The sequence below is a fragment of the Cricetulus griseus genome, chromosome 2 (genome assembly GCF_003668045.3).
Source record: "Cricetulus griseus strain 17A/GY chromosome 2, alternate assembly CriGri-PICRH-1.0, whole genome shotgun sequence".
Classification (NCBI taxonomy): domain Eukaryota; kingdom Metazoa; phylum Chordata; class Mammalia; order Rodentia; family Cricetidae; genus Cricetulus; species Cricetulus griseus.
Window position 1 is genome coordinate 371,461,438 of NC_048595.1, and position 20,152 is coordinate 371,481,589.

General features: G+C 44.5%; 1 protein-coding gene across 1 annotated transcript in view; it reads right to left on the minus strand.

The window, feature by feature from the left end:
* Nucleotides 1-18,564, minus strand: part of LOC100763350 (maestro heat-like repeat family member 5) — a 63,211-nt gene extending 44,647 nt beyond the window's left edge. Inside the window, exons 1-4 of the mRNA XM_035438800.1 lie at nt 18,485-18,564; nt 10,945-11,108; nt 9,963-10,108; nt 9,089-9,217 (exon numbers count right to left, since the gene is read on the minus strand). Of these exons, the coding sequence (XP_035294691.1) occupies nt 9,089-9,217; nt 9,963-10,108; nt 10,945-11,108; nt 18,485-18,564 (519 nt within the window). The remainder of the gene's footprint in view (nt 1-9,088; nt 9,218-9,962; nt 10,109-10,944; nt 11,109-18,484) is intronic.
* Between the last annotated feature and the right edge of the window lie 1,588 nt (nt 18,565-20,152).

Sequence of the window (20,152 nt, forward strand, 5' to 3'; positions counted from 1 at the left end):
TCACATCAGATGTGTATTTAGCTTACTTTGTTTCTCACAGAAATTTGGGTATGCTTTGCTGTTCACTTGGGATTTACTTAATCATCACAAAATAGTTTTCATCAGATTGTGCTGTTCTTAAATAAGCCTGAAATAAACCACTTGGGGGTCAGACTCCAGAAGTTTGAACCAACACTGGATACTGAGTCGTTTTGAGCTGAACTGCCTTCTCGCCTCCCACAGCTCCTTACTCTGCTGCCCATGAAGGTTGCCAAGACCCTTGCTACTCTTAGCAAAACTAACTAAAGAAGACACAAGTGAAAGTTAAGATGAAAAATGGGGGTGGAGGGTGGGGAGATGGGCACAGACATTATAACAGATACCAACAATCCAGAGGGTCATTAGAGAATACTTGAGAAGACATGGATGAATTCCTAGAAACACATGACCTGACAAAATTAAACCAAGTGGCCAGAAAGAACCTAAATAGACGTATACTGAGCAGTGAGAGTGAGACAGTATTGAGGAGTCTCGTAACAAAGGACTCTCAGAGCTGGATGGCCCTTTAAAGAATAAACATCAGGGCTCCTTAAATTATGCCATTCAATAAAAAGAGAGACTACCCCAACCTCCTTCTATGAAGCCAATATTTTCCTGATGCCCGACTTAGTTACTTTTCACATTGTTATGACACAATATCTAATGAAAATAACCAACTCAAGGGAATATGGATTGACTTTGGTTCAGTTTGAGAGGGTATAGTACCTTGTGGTGGGGAAAGCATGGCAGAACAGGTGGCTGGGATTTCTCACATCTTGGGTGTATTAGAAATGGAGAGAACTTGAGCTTGTGTAGGACAATCCTATTATTTGCAAAGCCTGCTCTCCAATGGCCCCTTTTCTATAACACGGCCCCACCTCATAAAGACCACACAACCTACTAAAATAGAACCACCATCTAGGAACTAAGTGTTCAATACATGAGTCTGTGAGGAACATTTCACACTCAAACTGTAATAATACTTAAATCAGATAAAGGCATACAGAGTTAGGGAAGGGAAGGGGGGAAGAGAGGGAGATACAGACTGATTTCCCAAATGAATATAGAAAAACTCTCAATAAAATACTATCAGACCAAATTCAAGAACACATTAAAATCATTGTGTTGCTTGAATGAGATTGCCCCCCCCCATAGGTTTATATACTTGAATGCTCTGTTCCTTGATGGTGGATTGTTGGGAAGGATTAGGAGATGTGGCCTTGTTGGTGTAGATATGGCCTTGCTGGATGAAGTGTGCCACTGGGGATGGGCTTTTATGTTTCAAAAGCCTACACCAGGTCTAGTATCTCTCTCTGTTTTCTTCTGTGGTTTGGGATGTAGAACTCTCAGCTACTTCTCCACTTCTCCAGCACCATGCCTGCCTTCCTGCCACAATTTCCCCACCCCACCATGAAAATGGACTAATCCTCTGAAACTATAAGCAAGCTTCTAGTTAAATGCTTTCTTTTATAAGGGTTGCCTTGGTCATGGTGTCTCTTCACAGCAATAGAACAGTGACTTAGATAGAAGTTGGTACCAGAGAATGGTGTATTGTGATAGGTCTGATCATGTTGCTATTCATGGGAGTATGGAAGATATTGGGATTTTGGACTGGAAAGTGGTTGAATGTATTAAGCAGACTTAGTGGGGCATCCTAACATGAGCATAGAAGATAGTGGTGCTGAGGGTGATGCAGAGAATTGGGGCCCAGCTCAGGATGTTTCAGAGAATAATAGTAGAGACAATTCTTGTGATATTTTGGCAAAGAATATGGCTGCTTTTTGCCCTTGTCCTAAAATTCTGCCAGAGGCTAAATTGGAGAGTTTTGGGTTAATGTCATTGGCAGAGGAGATTTCAAGACACTACTATAGTCTGTGTCATATGGTTATCAATGATCACTCTTATGCAGATCTACAATAAAAAAGAGAAAACAGGACAAAAGAAATAGAAAATGCACAATGAAATGTAAAATTGGAGTGAAGTCCTATGCGCAAGGAGATAAAAATTTTAAAGACCGATGCGAAATGAAATAAAAAGTGTGGTGACCTCAGGGCAAGATATCACCTGGGTAAGCTTCCAGTTTGTGAGGAGGAATTAAAGGAAAGCTCACACAGCAAGGAAAACAGCAGCAGAGGAAAGATGTAAGTGCAATTAAAGGAGAGGTTCAGGTTCCAGCCCCAGCACTAGGAAGAACTTGGCAACTTTGGCCACGTGATTCCGGCTCTAGAGTAAAGAATACAGAAAAGAGGTTTCAAAATTTGCCTCTCTAGTTAAGAAAGCTGCTGAAGCCAGGCATGTGTCAGGGGAGGCCCTGCATGGACACCTGGAGAGGCCACTGTGTGACGCTATGAAAGTGAAGCCTGGATTATTCTGGAGATGTTGAAGATGCCTAAGCTGTGGTACACCTGCCAGGTAGGGCTCCAGCCCAAGAGCAAGAGAAGTGTGTGGCAGTCAACGAAGCTAGAAGGAGTAGAGTTCTGAAGAGTGCTTTGACATTGGCTTTGATCTTGCTTTGGTTCAGTATTTCCTCACTGTGCTTTCTTTCTTTCATTTTGGCATGGTAGTGCTTATTCTGTGCCATTGCATGTTGGAAGTATGCGACCCTATATTTATTTTTAAAACAGGGGATTACAGATGAGAAGTTGCCTTACGTCTCAGAAGAGACCTTGGACTTATAAGCAGTCTTGAGACTGTGAAAGATTCTGGGAACTTTTGAAGTCAGACTGAATGAATTTTGCATTATGATAAGGCTATAACCCTAGGGGGCCAGGAGTGGAATGTGGTGGTTTGAGTGAGATTGGCCCCCATACGTTCATGTATTTGTAGGCTTGGTTTTCAGTTGGCAGACTATTGGGTAGGACTAGGAGGCATGGCTTTGTTGGAGGAGGTGTTCTACTGGGGGTGGGTTTTGAGGCATCAAAAGCTATTCCAGGGCCAGTCTGTCTGATGCCTGTGGATCAGGATGCAAAGTGCTCAGCTTCTTCTCTAGCACCATGCCTGCCTTCCTGCCACCATGTTCCTTGTCCCATGATAGTAACAGACTAACCCTCTGAAACTGTAAGCAATCCACTAATTAAATGCTTTTTCAAAAATAAGAGTTTCCTGGTCATGGTGTCTCTTCCCAGCAACAGAACAGCAAACAAGACAATCATACACCATAACCAAATTTCATAATGAAGTTTCACTTCAGGGGTGGAAGCATAGTTTAATATATGGAAACCAATTAAATGTCTATAGGCTATAAATAGAGTCAGGGATGGAAATTACATGATCATATGAATAGATGCAGGAAAGGCAGTTCATATCCCTCCATAATAAAAGCTCTGAAGAGGGTAGGGCTAAAAGGGGCGTACCTCAACATGACACAGGCCATGAATGCAAAGCCTAGAGCTAACATTCAATAAATGAAGACAACGGAGAGCATTCCCATTAAAATCAGGAACAAGATAAACACGTCTACTCTTTACACTTGTATCCAGTATAGAGCTTGAATGACTTGTTATTGTACAAAGACAAGATAAAGAAACAGAAGTGACACTGGGAGGAAATTAAGAACTCAAATTATCTCCATTCTATTTAAAGATGACATGATTCTACTCTAAAGACCCCAAGGACTCCACTAGAAAACTCAAGTCTGAAAAACACTTGACAAAATAGCAGGATACACACAAAATCAACATACAAAAATTAGCAGTTTTCAGTTTATTGATAATGCACATGCTAAGAAAGAAACCAAGGAAACAAATCACATTCATAATAGCTTCAAAAGCAAACATAAACCCAACAAAGGCCTTGAGAGACTTGTATGATGGAAACTTTGAACAGTGCATAAGAATTTAAAGAATGCACTAGAAGGCAGGCCTTTCACTGTTAATGGATTGGCGGAATTACTATTATGAAGATGGTTATATTACTAAAAGTGGTCTACAGATTCAATGCAGTCCCTATAAAGAGTAATGATGTTCTTTATAGGAAGAGAAAACATCCTTAAATTTATATGGAATCACAAAAAGATGCTGAGTACCAAAGCAACCCTAAGCAGTGACAGCAATGCTGCAATACCATCCTAATCTCAAATTATACTACAGAGCCTCAGTAACAATACTAGTATTCATACAAAACCAAACAAACCAATGGAGTAGAGTCGCGTCTCCAGAAATAAACACACATAGCTACCTATAGCCTTTTGGTTTACAACAAATATTATATATATATATATATATATATATATATATATATATGGAAAGTTGTTTTTTATTTTTTTAGATTTATTTATTTATTTATTTATTTATTATGTATACAACATTCTGCTTCCATGTATATTTGCACACCAGAAGAGGGCACCGGATCTCATAGCAGATGGTTGTGAGCCACCATGTGGTTGCTGGGAATTGAACTCAGGACCTCTGGAAGAGCAGTCAGTGCTCTTAACCTCTGAGCCATCTCTCCAGCCTGCCAAAAATATATATTGGAGAAGTGATGTCTTTCTATAACATGGTGTTGGGAAAAACAAGTTGTCTTGGAAATCTAAAACTAGATCACTATCTCTCACCATGTATGAAAATCAATTCATGATGGATCAAAGACCTTCATGTAAGAGCTGAAAATTTGAAACTGCTAGAAGAAAAAAGATAGAAGAAACACTTCAAGAAATAGGTATTGACACAAAAACAAATCTAATCTCAAAGGGAGTAAGAGATAGTTTATTTTAGAGCCAACTATGAGTGATCATGGCCCTGGAACCTTGATTTAGGTTACTCTGAATCCCATGTCCCAAAGAGGTAGCATTTTGATGAACTTTTTATAGTGACAGAATAAAGGAAAGTCATAGTCAAGATATTTTCCAAATAGGTTTGTGGGTACAACAAGTAGGTGGACCAAAGCAAGATGGAGCTCTGATTTAGGCCTTAGACGTTATCTGATAAAATGTATCCCTTTGATTGGTGGGAAACTAGGGTTTTGGTAAATTAATACATAGTGGAAGGGTTTTTTTTATTTAAATCTGTTAGGATATTAGGTTTGTTAGTTGAGTATTTGTTCTGACACAGAGGAGCCCAAGGAATGGCTATTCAGTAGGCTAAAGATAGCCCAAGATAAACTGTAATCAGGATTTGGGTCTGTAACATTCCATCCTCTCCACATGACTGTAGTTCTAGGTAATGTATCTGCTTTTGCAGACACAGTTTCTTTCCAGGAATCCTTGTCCACATAGCAGAGGCAAGGACTTTCTGAAAGTGACTCTAACAGCTCAGGAAACAATTGCAAAAATTGACAAATGGGATTGCATGAAATTAAAAAGCTTTGGCACAGCAAAAGAAACAATTACCAGGGTGAAAAGTCAGCCCACAGGATGGGGAAAATCATTGGTAGCTATTCATCTACAGGGGATTAATAATCAAGAGCATTTAAGGAGCTAAGGGAATTAAACACCAAAAGACAAATCATCCAATAATGAATTGAACAGGCAGTTTTCAAAAGCAGTAGTACAAATGGTCGATAAGCATATGAAAAAAAATGTTCAACATTCTTAGCTGTCTGGGAAATTCAAACCAAAACTACACTGAGATTCCTTCCCTATCACCCCATGAAGAATGGCTGTGTTCTAGTTTGCTAGAACATCTTGTTGCTGAGATGAAGCAATCCCCAACTGAAATCAATTCAGAGTAGGAAAGGCTTGTACTCCTAGGTCACAATACATTACCGAGGGAAGTCAGGGCAGGAACTGAAGCAGAAACCATGGAGGAGCACTGCTTGCAGCTTGACTCATGAGCCTTTGCTCAGCTGTCTTTCTGCCTAGGGATGGTACTGCCCACAGCGGACTGTGTCCTTCTACGTCAATTAACAATCAAGTCAATGTCCCGTAAACATGCTCTCAGGTCCCCTTTCCAGCCAATGCTAGCTTATGTCAAGTTGACAATAAAATCTAACCAGTACAAGGTATCATCGATAAAACAAATCCTGGTGAGGGTGGTACTAAGGGTTGGGGCTCACGCAGTGTTGGGGGTGGGGCTCACGCAGTGTTGGTGGGAATGTAAAGCTGTACTTGTGTGGCACCAGTAGAAATCCATATGATGATTCCTCAAAGAACAGAAAGTTAGATATGCCACATGACCATCTTTACCATTCCTGAGTCTTAAGTCAACCTACCACAGAGACACGTGCACACCCATGTCTACATGGCACTGTGTGCAATTGCCAAGGTATGGACTCAGCGTTGTTCTCCATCAGAAGATGAACAGATAAAAGAAAATGTGGCATAAACAGACAATGGAGCTTTATTCAGACACACAAAAGATGAAATTTTCCATTTTTCATTTTTCCGGGAAAATGGATGGAACAGGAGATCAAATAAAATAAGCTAGATGAAGAAAGATGAATATCACCTGTCCCATCTTTTATGTGGAATCTAGATTGAAAAAACACATAAAAATACATGAAAATGGGCAGGAGACTACTTGGGGAGAGAAGGTTGATTAGTGGGAGTTGGGCAGGAAAGAATAACAAGGATGAATAAAAGCAAAATGCATGACACATACGTTTCTACGTGTCATAGCAGAGCTGGTTGTTTCATACAATGAATATACTAATATATGTACTAATAGAAATACCATGGTCTTCTCCCAAAAGTTCTAGATGCAATGCCACATTACTTGGTGAAAAGTTTGAAATGTCGTGGACTCCCAGTGCAGAAAGATGGAGAGGAGAGGAGAGGAGGCGAGAAGCAAGGACAGGGAGTTCTGTCTCAGCATTGACACAGAGCAGAGGGAGGGACTGCATCATCAGCACAGAATGCTGAGCAGTTTTCTAGAATCCAAGAATTCTGGTGACAGATTGGAGACACATGATGTGGTGGTTTGAATAGAAATGGCCCCCGAAGGACTATAGGGAATGGCACTATTAGGAGGTGTGACGTTATTGGAGTAGGTGTGGCCATGATTATAGTTCTGTGATTAGACTCAGTGTACTATGTGGAAGTCTGGAGCATGCAAGGCAAAGCCATGCTAGCCTTTGGAGGAAAAGCAGGACACTTTATGAAGGACCTGGGTTCAGATGGCCCTGGATTTTAACAACCACATCGAGGGCACGAAGACTAGGGGACAGAGATTCTCAGTCCATGGTGCAAGAGAATGGAGAGAGTCTTAGAAACAGAGAACTCAAATTTGTAACTCACAAATGGTGAGGAAGCTGCCAGGCAGTGTGTGAGTCTAACTTAAGAGCAGACGGGGAAGAAGAAGGCTTGGGCTGAAGGGAACACTAAGGCACTAAGGAGGAAGAGACAGGAACCTTGAGAGCCAGGGTGATCCCAGGACACCAGCCTGGGCTTTGATAGCATGAGCCCATGATAAGTACTGAAACTGTCACTGTCCTGGAACAACCCTAAAGTGCAGAGGTGGAGGCACATCTGGGCATGTTCAGAGGCAGAAAATGCAGAGTGGCCTTGCCCCCCTCACCATTCCCACCTCAAACCCCAGCCTCATGTCAGAGGGCCTCAGGAGGGACCTTGTCCACTCAAGGGAGATGGAAGCCAGACCATACCTCAAGCTGACCTATAGTCTTCACTTCGATCCATGGTCCCCGCCCAAAGAGCATGACTGCAATAGGCTTGTAGCTGCATGTGTGTAGTCTTTTTGTTTGCTAGTTTGTTTTCTTTCAATTTCTTGAGACAAGACTGTACTCCATAGCTCAGGCTGGCCTGGGAACATACTGCATGGTCCAGGTTGGCCTCAAATTCATAGTGGTCCTCCTGCCTCAGCCTCTTATATAAAGGTATGACAGGCAATGCCAGTCTTGGCTTTGCTGTGCAGTTCTTCAGTGTGTGTAATATACTTCACAATGATGAAAAAATAAAAAGAATACTTGAAAAAAAGAGAATGAGGCAGACACAGCCTTTGCTTCCCATTTTCCTCTGCATATTAAGGCTGTTCAGACTTCTGTGGAAACCAGGCAGCTCATCAAGTCTGCTCTCCACCACCCAGGTTAGCAAGTCCCCTAACTCTGTGAGCACCCCATCCATCTTTCTGTAAAATTGGTGCATAAGAACCTCTTGGTAGGGCAGATGCCCCTATTCCTGTAATAATAACCACCTGGTAAGCTGGCTGAGCACAGGGCTGTGCAAAACACCAACATCCTGGTGGGTGTGTGATTGTTGTATTGCAGTTAGATTATAATTCTGCAACCATGGGCCCTGGCCAACCTGTTTTTCATCAACGGCCTGGGTGCCATCTCTACCCAGTTACTTACCACACCCAGAATCTCTCAGTCAGAACCTCCCTCTATTGGCCCCTGCCCTTGTGTGGGAATGGCTTCCACAGCCCCGCATGGCATTGTGCTGGGCCATGGTTTTGATGTGGCCATGGGGATGGTATTACAAACTTCTCCCCCATGACATTAGCCTTCTGAGCTCTTCAGTGTGATACAGACAGGGCAATAAGCTTGGTCTCACATATAGAAAGCTAGAGCTTGGAATGTGGCACACCTTGGTGACAGTAAATGTTCCCTGAGCACCATTTGTACCACGTGTGTAGGGTAGTTCAACACAGGGGTTCCCAAAGCCGGGGGATCTAGAGAAACAACCTGTCTCAGGCCCCTGGAGGCCATTTTGGCCTACCGGCTGGTGGAAGACGGCTATTGATATATCTGGTTCACACCTAGTTTGGTGGGCTGGGATGACTGAGTCCCAAGGTTGTATGTCTCCATCAATCAGAAACCCAAGAGGAAGGGGCTGAAGTTGAGTTAGGGCCCGAGGAGTGGGTGAGACTGGCAACAGGCGTTTTAGATGCCGGTGTATAGGCATCAGGGAAGGGACAGTGTATGTGAGTCAGGGAAGGGATGGTGAGGAGGAGACATTCTGAGAGAGAGACGGAGCTGCAACCAGATGGTTTGTTCCTGCATATGAGTCCTGGGGCCTTAGTGTAGCAGAGACCTGCACAAAGAGGTTATTTCAAGGATACAAACACACAGAAAACACCCAGGAAAGCTCAGAAACCCTGTGCACCCATATGGTTTGAACCTTCTGGCATCTGATTCAATCCTAAAGCCCTAGTCTGTGTGCTAGTGGAGGGAGGCTTACTGTGGACTTGGTCATGTGCTCCAGGGCCAGCTGCATGAAGTCCCTCTGCCATTTCTCTTCCAAGACATCAGGGACTCCAATGACAGCCTGCAGGACCTGGAAGAGTCGGAATCTGTGCCGGCTGGAGATCTGGAGGACAGAGGTTATGTTGGAGATGGTTTCTGACAGTACAGGGGATGGCAAAGAGAACACCGAAGGAGTATACAAGGAGGCTGGAAGGAGGGAGCACACGTGGACACATTCATTTGGCAATTCTCAGGGGACACCTGTCTTGTGCTGACCTTGAGCCTGACCTACAGACCTGAGAGGAAGAAAAGCTTGTCTCTGTCTACAGGGAACAGCTGTGAGATTTAAAACTCCACTTCCAAAGGGAGGTCATGTCTTACCAACACTTAGACAGGTTTTCTCTTATCTATGCATTAATGCATTCATGCATCCAAGCATCCATCCTTACATTTATTCATCACCCACATATCCCCCTTCCATCCCTATATCAAAGACCTCTCCATTAATCGCTATATCCATCTTCCCACCAATCCATCACCCATCCATTTGTTTACTACCTGCTCCTCACATATTCACTCATCAGTTTCTACCATTTACTGGCTCTGTGACCTTAGGGAAGTCCCCTTTTCCCTAAACCATAGGTTCTCATCTTTAAGAGTTATAACCTCTACCTCAAAGAGCTCTGACCATGGTGAGCCCACATGAGTACACTTTCCTTCCTCCCTACTTAGCCTATTGGCATGCAAAGAGATAGAGATTTTATCTAAATGGTGCAACCGCCCTATGTAGGTTTCAGGGTTTAAGCCCTCTTGGGACCAAACCTTCCCCTATGCTCCCATCCCTTCTTCATGAGCCCAAGCAGTATCACCTCTGGATTGTCTTTGAAGTAGTCATGGATGGATTCCATCACCATACTGGGGGACCTCTGAGCCATCTTCTTCATCTTCTTGGTGATGTACTTGATTTGGAGAGGGTCTAAGGTGCCTGTGTCCCGCAGCATCTTGAAGCAGATGGCTGAAGTTGGTAAGAAAGGTGTGAGGATGGGGCCTTGGGGATGCCATATTGTGTCAGAGGGTTGGGTGGGTAAGTAGGGACAAGCATGTAGTGAAAGCAAGAGCTGGGCATATTGGGAAGTAGTCTGATATTCCCACTTTCTACTTGGTCCGTCATGGGTTTAAGAAAGGACAGAGCAGAAATATATGCTCATCAGCATATCCTTATTCTCTCATTCATGTTTCCCACTATTCATTCACCCATCTAGCCACACACCTATCCATCCATTCATCCCTATTTCTGTATATACAGTGATCTAGCTCTCCATTTACCTGTCTGTCTATTTAACATTTGTTTAACCACCCATTCACGTGTGTGCTCACAAATCCACCCACTCATCAGTCCATTCATTCACCTGGCTAACTATTATCTATTCATGCTGATTTTGATCAGTTTAACAATTTATCCACACATAGTCATAAATTCACTCAGAAATCATTTCTTTATCCTTCCATATAACAATTCTTTGATTTTCCCACTGTCTACCCTCCTTGGCATTAGAGTGAAGAGGAAAGAATTCCAGAAAGAGGTGTCCAGGTCTATGCTGAAGTTCTGAGGTGTAAATTGGTGTGGTTGGAGAGGAAGTGTGTTTAAGAGGAGGAGGGGACAATTTTTATTTATTTTGTTGGGGCCCCAGAAGGCAAGAACAAGCCAGGGGTCTCGCAGACAGCTGTCTACTGCCTTTGTGACACACAGAGTCCTGGGAAGGGCCTCCTTCTAGTCATCACCCTCAGAACTGCTTCTGGTGGTGGGACTTGATGGGCCTATTGTCAGGCTGTATTCCAGGCCATCCTCACCTGAATTGTAGGCCTCCTCCATAAACATTTGGTGTTCCTTGGGCACCAGGGAAGACTGGCTGCTTTTGGATCCACATAGCAGAATGGTGGCAGGACTGGACTGTCTGTCCCAGGAGGCATAGTCTTGAGACTCCTTCGTAGAAACAGAAACGTGGGAGAAGATTCTGAAATGGAGCAAGTTCTGTGTGTAAACATCATGTGCACTTATGTGCACTGTGTGTTCAAGTGCAGGGGGCATTGGCACAGTCTACTCTGGGTCAGGCTCTGCAATGTCCTTCTATGTGTCTGTCCTTCTGTTTAGTGGGCTGGTGAGCCTGGAGACTCCAGGACAATGTTGAATAAGCCAGAATTTCTTCAATTGGGTCTGACTCCACATAGGGGTCCTATAACTGCATGTTGTAGCCTCAACAAACTTGGTAACAGTAAAAGATTACTGTTTGTGTGTATTTATTTATTGGTTTCTCTATATTGCTTTGTCCTGGAACTCACTCTATAGACCAGGCTGGCCTCCAACTCACAGAGATCCTCCTGCCTCTGCCTCTCGATGCCAGGATTAAAGGTGTGCACCACTAACGCCTGGCTTAGTAAAAGATTTCTGAACATACTACACCAAAAAACAAATTCATAATCAAGCATGCTATGAATCGGAGGTGTTTCTGAAAGTGTTTGCCTGTGCTGCATTGCGTGACTTCACCACAGCCTAAGTTCTGAACACACCACCCACACATTCTGCACTGTACACAGTGCCATGGAAAACAAAGGCTTTGAATATTTCCTTGCCAGCATTACGCAGCATGTAACTATCAAATCAGCATAAGTTTGGATTGTATTGTGTTGGACAAACGAGCCCATCCTTCTAATTAGCAATTACTTTGCTTTCATCTTAATAAGTGGTAAGATCTTATATACCAGATAATTGAATTAAGATAAATTACTTTATCTTAATTTATGTTCAGCTAGTGTTTGACTTGTATGCCTGTTGTATGTACCTATTAAGGGAGTGTTTGGCTTGGATTTCTATTGTACATACCTGTATCCCTAGGGTCTTAGGTAAAAGATTCTCATGAATGGAGAAGTTGAAGGCCTGGAGAAGACAGCTTGGCCCAGCAGGGGTGGTAGACAGACACTCTAGGGGTCCAGAAAGACTCAGAGTGTCTCACCTCAGCTCTATCTCTCTTATGGACTTGGAGGGCCAGGGTTTTCAGAGTGGCATAGGGGATGTTCTAACTACCCAGGTGTCCCTTGAGGGTCTCTATGAGGGCAGATCTCCAGGAGCAGTAGGGGTAGGAGCACAGAGGATACAGGCCTTAATGTTCTGTGAAAGTGTGGAAAAGTATTTTCCCAGACTGGCAGTTGCCATAAAGGGCCAGAAGAAAAGGTACTCTTGCTTTGGATGCTGCCCAAATCTAGTTCTCCCATGACTCTATCTTGGCTTCTGTTCCCTGCTTCAAGTCCCCATCTACTTGTTCATGTGTAATTCTCAGTTCTGCATACTTCCCGAGGAGAAGGCCTATTCTAAGCTGCTACTTAGGTCCATACATGAGGAGGATAAACATATCTGCAGATTAAATAAGAGGACCATGAGGCATATTAGAAAGCAGCCATCATGGTTATCCTAGAAGATAGCTGTCTCTAATGTTTATTTATTCATTGTTTGGTATGTGACACTTGTTATGCCATGTCTGATTCCTGCCATCTGTGCATTCATGATGGAGCAACCAGGACCAGACTTCCTTCTTGCCTTGTGCAAATCAGAAATTGCCACAAGACATATAAGATAATTGTCATCAGGCAATAGACAACACTGGTGCAGGATAATGGTCCTCAAGAGTTGGGAAATCTACAGGGTTTCCAGTGGGGACCAGGAAAGCCTGTGAGCTTGGTGAGCTGCTGACACGGAGGTGATAGCTTGGGAAGATCACAGTGGCCAGTGTTTGAGGGGAGGAGGCCTAGGAGGAACTCTGAAGGTCTACAGAGTCCCCTCCATGACATCTCTATCTTCACTTGGTGCACTCGAGGGTAGAAGCAGAAGAAACAGGTTTTGGAGCTAATGCAGTACTAGGAAGGATTCCTTTCTCAACTCCACAATGAAGTCATAAGAAGTCACATCTATCACAGGGAATATCTACCCAAACAAGGATGCTCTTCCTCTCCCTGTCAAAGCACTAAATGGCAAGGCTGAAAGAGACCAGCTGTTTTAACTCTTTATATTCCAGACAGAGCTGAAGAATATGTGTGTAGGAACAGCATCATACCCAGCAGGGTCTAGTTCCTGGTGTTTGGCAGTCACTCAAAACTTACCAGGCATGTAACATAGCAAGAAAACAATCCACAAAAAGATGAAAATTAACAGACCAGAATCAATATGGAGGGCCAAGTATGAGGTACATCCAGCACTAGGGAGGCTGAGGTGGGGGAAATCTCAGAAAATTTGGGGTTATCCTGGTCTACACAGTAAATTCTATGCAAGCCAAGGCTACAGTGTGAAATCCTGTCACAAACAAACATATGCATACCAATGCAGGAATCACAGAATCAGTAGACAAGGACATTAAAATAGGTGTGTTCAACCTGATAGAGTGAGACAAAAGGATGCTGAGGAGAGGCAGGGAAGAAATAAAAAGGATGAAAAGCATGTTTCAGATTAAGACTCAAGTGGGTGACTTGAATAGCAGACTAGATACCTTGGAAGGAGAAACTGGCAAATGGAAAAGATCTGAAAAATCAAACACCGATGCACAGTGGAAAAGATGGAGCAGAGTTTTCAAGCTGTGGGACAACTTACAATATCTCAACATTTTCTGGGCTTGATGAAGACTACAGATACACACATCCAGGACTCTCAATGAACCTCAAGCAAAGAAACAAAAAGATTACACCAAATGATATCAAGAAAACACCACCTAAAATCAAAGACAAGAAAACAACAACAACAAAAAAAGCCACAAAGGGTGAAAAGGACACATTAAAGTAAATGAAGACTTCAGTGTCCTTGTTAGAACAATGCAAGCCAGATGATCAGAAAGACGGGGAGTTATTTCAGCTTTCTAGAAGATGCTACCCAAGAAAATATCTTTGAAACCTTCAGGTGAGATTTGGTGCTTTTCATACCTGTACACCTCACCCCTCCTTATGAATTCACCATCAGAAGAACCAGATTGCAGATAGCATTAGATGAGTCTTCTGAGGCAGGAGCCTGATAGATCAATGTACGAACTAACGGAATAAAGAACACTGGGGAGGCTAAATATGCAGTGAAGTAGAAAAGGTCTTCGCTCACTTTTAAAATTTAATGTGAAATAATGCATTATGGGTCTATAACAAACGTAGAATTCAAATATATAACACCAGTGTAAGATCAGAGGAAAGCTAAAATGATGTGTTGGCAGTTCTGGCACTGTATGTGGTGTGATACAACTCGAAGGGAGGTGGCACTCAGGCTGTACTGTGTACTATAAATACCTGAGCAATGACTAAGAAGAACATCAACACAAAATAAAAAAGACAAGAAAGGACATAGGTGAAGAAGCCAAGTCATACCAACATCCACATTCAGTGCAAGCCATCCAAACACTGTAGCCCAACATCAGAGACGGTCAAAGGGATGGAAGATGGGGAGACCGAAGTCTGTGTTTCCTGTATGAACTTTATTTGTACTGTGAGCAGCAATGCTCAGATGTAATCTGTACTCCCAAGATGGAGGCAGGGGAATTATGAGTTCTCTTTTAGCTTGGGCTACATGATGGAGATCCTGTCTAAAAGTAAATAAAACAGGTGCTGGAAAGACAGATGACAGCACTTGCCATTCTTGCAGAAGAGCCAGGTTTGATTCTCAGCACTGACACGGGGCTCACTACTGTCTATAGCTTCAGTTTCAGGGATACCTGAACCCTTTTCTCAACTCTGTGGGCACCAGGCATGCGTCAGTGCACAGACAGAACACTCATACACATAATAAAGGAATCTCCAGTGACTAGTATCCACATGTAAAACTAAAACAGAACATATCGAAACCAAGGAAAGGAAAATGGCGAGAACTAGAGGGCTGTTGAGATGGCTGCCATAATTACCCAGTATATCCATGGGTTTCTGGGGATCCAAATTCCAGTCCTCATGCTTGTTAGACAAGTGCTCCAACCATTTAGCAACCCAGATCAGGGAAATAGTATTTATTATTATTATTATTATTATTGTTATTATTATTATTATTATTATTATTATTATTATTATTATTATTATTATATACATTACATATATATTATTTATATCCCTGGCTATTCTGGAATCCACTCTGTAGTCCAGGATGACCTCCAACTCAGAGATCGCCTGCCTCTGAGTGCTGGGATTAAAGGCATGTGTCACCACGGCCAGCAAGGGCTAGTGACTTTTGACAGATGTGCAAAAGCAATTCCAATAGGAAAGGCAGGCTGTTTGCACCAACACAGCACACCAGAACACTTGGATAAAAACTCACAACAAAATCCCTACCAATATTTCAAACACATGCAAAAAAAATTAACTCAAAACAGCATGGAGTTAAAAGGCTGAACTCTTGAAAGTTCTAAAAGAAAACAGGAGAAAATCTTCACAGAACTTTTGAAGGTATCCAGAAGGAAAGGTGAGGGGCAGGTCTGGAAGCAATCCTTGCAGATCACACAGGTAACAGAGGGATGAATCCCAAATAGACCAAGAAAACTGAGCCAAACCCAAACACAGACAACTGAACAAAACACAGGCTAACGAGTGGATGGGATAGCCACCTGTGGAGAGAAACAGATGGCAGAGTAGCGGATGAACGGGCCATACTATTCTTGTAGGACAGAAAAAAAACCTAAGCCACAGCAGGGGAGCATTGTGCATGCCTAAAATAATAAAATCAGGAAAACTGAACACATCAAAAACCCCCTGGAAGTGCAAAGTGCGGAAGTGGGAAGTCTCTGCAGTGTTGGAGGTTATACCCCCACACTCGAGGAAAAAAGTTTGGGTGAAGTTAAACACACAGTAGACATGTGACTCAACTTCCTGCAACCCTAAGTGAGTTATAGTTACACATAATTCCCAGCACAAATGTTTAACAGTGCTGAATTAACAACAGCTAAAACTGCAAAGCTTACAGATGTGCTTTCTAAACAAGCTGAAACACACCCCAGAAATCCAGGGGTAACAGATCTATAACGACATGGACATTAGAAACACAGTATGACATGTGAAAGAAGTCAGATCTTGGGTGGAGTGTGGCTGGACTCACTCACTGCCAGGCTGTGTGGGCATGTGTGTGGAGGTAGAGCTGTTTCTTGTCTCATTTGCGGTCTAGGACACACTCAAGCCAGTGAATTCTGTCATGTAAGTTAAGACTGTACAAGAAAAGGAAAAAAAATGAACAAACAAAACCCAGAGAGTAGAAAGGACCCCGCCCTATCAGATCTCATTTCATCCCTACTTCCTGCTCACCCCATCCCAGTCCAGTGAGCTCAGGCTGTTTCTAAACCACCAGGCAAGCTGCAACCTCAGGACATTTGCACTGGCTGCCTCTCCCTTCTATCTAGAGATCACTGCCCCCATCACTGCTCTCCTGGTTCATCACTTTTTTTTTTTTAATTTAAGTTAATTACTTAGTAAGTATGCATGTGTTGTGCCTGCAGAGGCCAAAGAGGGTGTCAAATCGCCTGGAGCTAGAGTTACAGGATGTGAGTCCCCTGATGTGAGTGCTTGGGAACCAGACTCAGGTCCTTTGTAAGAGCAGTATACACTCTAACTGCTGAGCCAGTTGCTGTCTAGCTCCCGTTGCTCACTTCTTTCAAGTCTCATTTAGTTGTCATCTTGATGAAACTCGTCTGAAACTTCAGCCTGACCCTCACTCTGCATCTTCTCTCCCTGACTTCTTCCACCCCTTTTCAGCTTGTAAGGTGGCATAACTGACAGGACCCTACTGATTCTCATCTCCAAGGCAACCCAACCCCTCTGGATCTTTGCATAGAGAGTACCATAACAGCATACAGAATCTTAGCTCAGGTAGCATTCCAGAGGGCATTCCAGCAGACACCTCCGGCTTGCATGTCCTCCACCTTCCACTCTGGACCTGGCAAGAAGCTCTTGGGAGATACTGTCTCCCTGGTCCTGAGATCAAGCTAGGGAGGGTTAGGCAGAGAAGGGGGCAGGCGACTGAACAGAGGTGAGGCCCTGACTGTGGGGCAAGCTGTAGCCCTACTATGAACTGACTTCTGCCCCTGCTCCAGGGCTTAGGTGGAAGGAAGCCTTACTGCACCATGTATCCTTGGAGGTTGGAATGTCTGAATGATTGGGGTTAAGCTGGGTCCCAAGGACAGGGCCCAAGCACAGGGTTAGTGCCTCCATAGGAGGCTATCTTTTTCCCCCAGGTAAGCACTCAGCTGGAGGGTGGTGTCAGTGAGCCAAGAACTGGCACTCATCAGAAGCCATCACACCATGAACTCCTGCTCTGAAACTGTGGGAGACAAGTCTGGTGGGAGATGTCCAGTCCTTGGTGCTCTGCCACTGCACAGAGTGACCTGAGTCCTCATTGAGGCAGACTTGACATCTGGGAGCAGACTAAAGTTTGTCAGCAACTGTGACTCTCAACTTTCTGTCCTCATGGGGCTGACATTGCCATGAGGTGGGATACAGAGGCAAGTGACCAGACAATGGAGCTATGGACATTGTTGGCTGGGCCAAGATGTGGGAGACCATGAGGTAGAGGAAGGAGTTATCTCAAATAGCAGGCCTGGAAGGCTAGGCCAAGGCTATGGTCTATGGTCAAAGCCACCCTGCGGGTGCCTCATCTGTGTACATATGTACTTGTGTGTATATACATGTGCACATACACATGTGTGTGCACACATGTATCTGTGTATACATTTGTATATCTGTGTGCATATGTGTGTATATACATGTGTATACATGCACATACATGTGTATATATACCTGTACATACATATATGTATGTGTACATATGTGTGTATTTGCATGTGTATACGAGTATATATATATATGTGTGTGTGTGTGTGTGTGTGTGTGTGTGTGTGTGTGTGTGTGTGTGTGTACATGTACATGTGTGTGTGTGAAATGAGTGAACAGGAGTATCTCCTCTCCTCGGTCAAGTCTGCAAGAACACAAGCTGCTGTATTTTTCCCACTCTGCCCTGAAGAAGCTGACAAGAGGAGGCAGCAGCCTGTCATGTCTGCCCAGATGTCCATTTGCTGGCTCACACTGTGCTGTGACCCTTGTTCATTTTCATTTCTGGTCCTTATAAGAAGTTGCTGCCCTTTCTTCCCATGGTAAGGGTAGAGTTTGTGGTCCAGATCTACCGCTGCCCCCATCACACTGAGGGCAACAGCATCATGGGACCCACCCCAAGTCCTCCTGGGTTGCTCTTGGAGGTGAGAACCCTAGACACTGTGCTGGCATAGTCCACCAAGGAGTCACCTTTTGGGGTGTTGTGTTGCTGCCCTGGAAGGTGAAAAAGCCAGGTGCCTGAAGGCTGGGTGGGCCCTGGCTCCCCCATTCCCTCCAGGGATGAACTGACCTGGGGTTGTAGGACATGGCTGATGAGGTCCTATCAGTTGAGCTTCGACTGCGTGACCTGTCAGACCGCTGCCCATCCATGTTGAGGCTCAGAGTAGGGGACACACAGGTTCCAATTGCCAGCCCTATCCACACCAACAGGCTAGCTCTGTCCTTGGCATTGTCCCATCTCTTGGTGCCCTGACTGGCCCTGACCTCACCCTGAGGTCACAATGGTTCCAGTGTTCACAACACCCTACTGGGAACAGTGGTAGGTTGGGGATGTGCGCTTGGGTCTACATCTGCATTGAGGATGTGTGTCTCCAGTGAGGCCTCATGTCTGACTCATGGTCTTCAGACTTCAGATATCCTCTGTGACTTGTGGATGAGTGGACCATCTGTTACATGAGTCCAGGACCCTGTGGTGATAGCAGGGCCTAGGCTGGAGCTGTGACTGCTCTTGAGGGCTCCAGTTGAGCACACGAGGTGCTACATAATCCCATCCGGGTGCTACCGCACAGAACCACCCCCCCCCCGCCACTGTCTCTCATAGATACAACTACTGGAGTGAGGGCAGCCTGAGGTTCCAAGTAAAGGGCAGGGCAAACTGCCCCAGCCTACCTTTTGATGACGTTGAGGTCAGGTGACCCTGAGACCCAGTATTAGCCATTCAACCTCTCCATGCCTTGGTTTCCCCACCTGTGAAATAGAAGCACATTTGCCCAGCTCCTGGGATGCTTCAAGGCTCAATGAAAGGGCAGAGTACTCCAGTTCAGTGCCTGGGCAGATTAGGGGCATCTTGGTTCTGTTGCCCAAAGGGCTGCAGGACCTCTAAGTGTGCTGTACCTAGTGGGAGAAGGATGGGGGAGCTGTGTTGTTGATGTTGATGGAGAGACCGGATCAGTCCAATAGTCTGCCAGAGATGGCAGCCGTGCCAGTCCTGGCTGATGGAGCTGAGTGTCACAGTCATCAGTGTTGGGGGCTCCTGGGACACACCCTCACCCCCCAAAGTGTGGAATGCAAAGCAGGAAACAAGTCCTCAAGGGGGGCAGTGCTCCGTCTGGACTTCCTGATGCTCACGAGCCCCCAGGCCACGTGCTCTGTTTCAGCAGCAGAGTTGGGACCCCAGTTTTGTTGAGGGCCCTGAAACTTCCTCACATGGCAAGAAGGCTCACACTTACCCACTCATGAGGGAGGTCATACATAGCTCAGCTGGCTCTGGGGCTTTCATTAGTGTGTGGTGGCTCCAAGAGCCCCAGTGAAGATTTTTGTTTGGGGCCCTTGACCAAGGGTGTATGGGAGCTGGCACAACAGGCCTCGTGGGTGATTCCTCAATTTTTAGGAATTTTGTGTTGGTTGCTAAATAAAGCTGCAGAAAGCTTAAACAGATTGTCTCGAATCCCCACACTAGCCCTTCCTGGTTTTGTGGCCGTGTCACTGTCCACCCTCTGTGCTGCTAAGCCCATTACTGCACACTATACCTGCGTGGGTGGGAAGCTTTGTACTGGTGTCTCAGTGAGTCACAAGCACCCATGGTGATCATGAAAACCTGAATTCAGCTGTCTTCCTAGTTGTGCCATGCTTGTGTTGATCTGCCTGTGTGCACCACCAACTTCTGCCAGACATGGGATCCCTGTCTAGTAGGGGTCATTTCTTCCTCTTGTTACCTAAAAGTCAGATGTGTCCACTG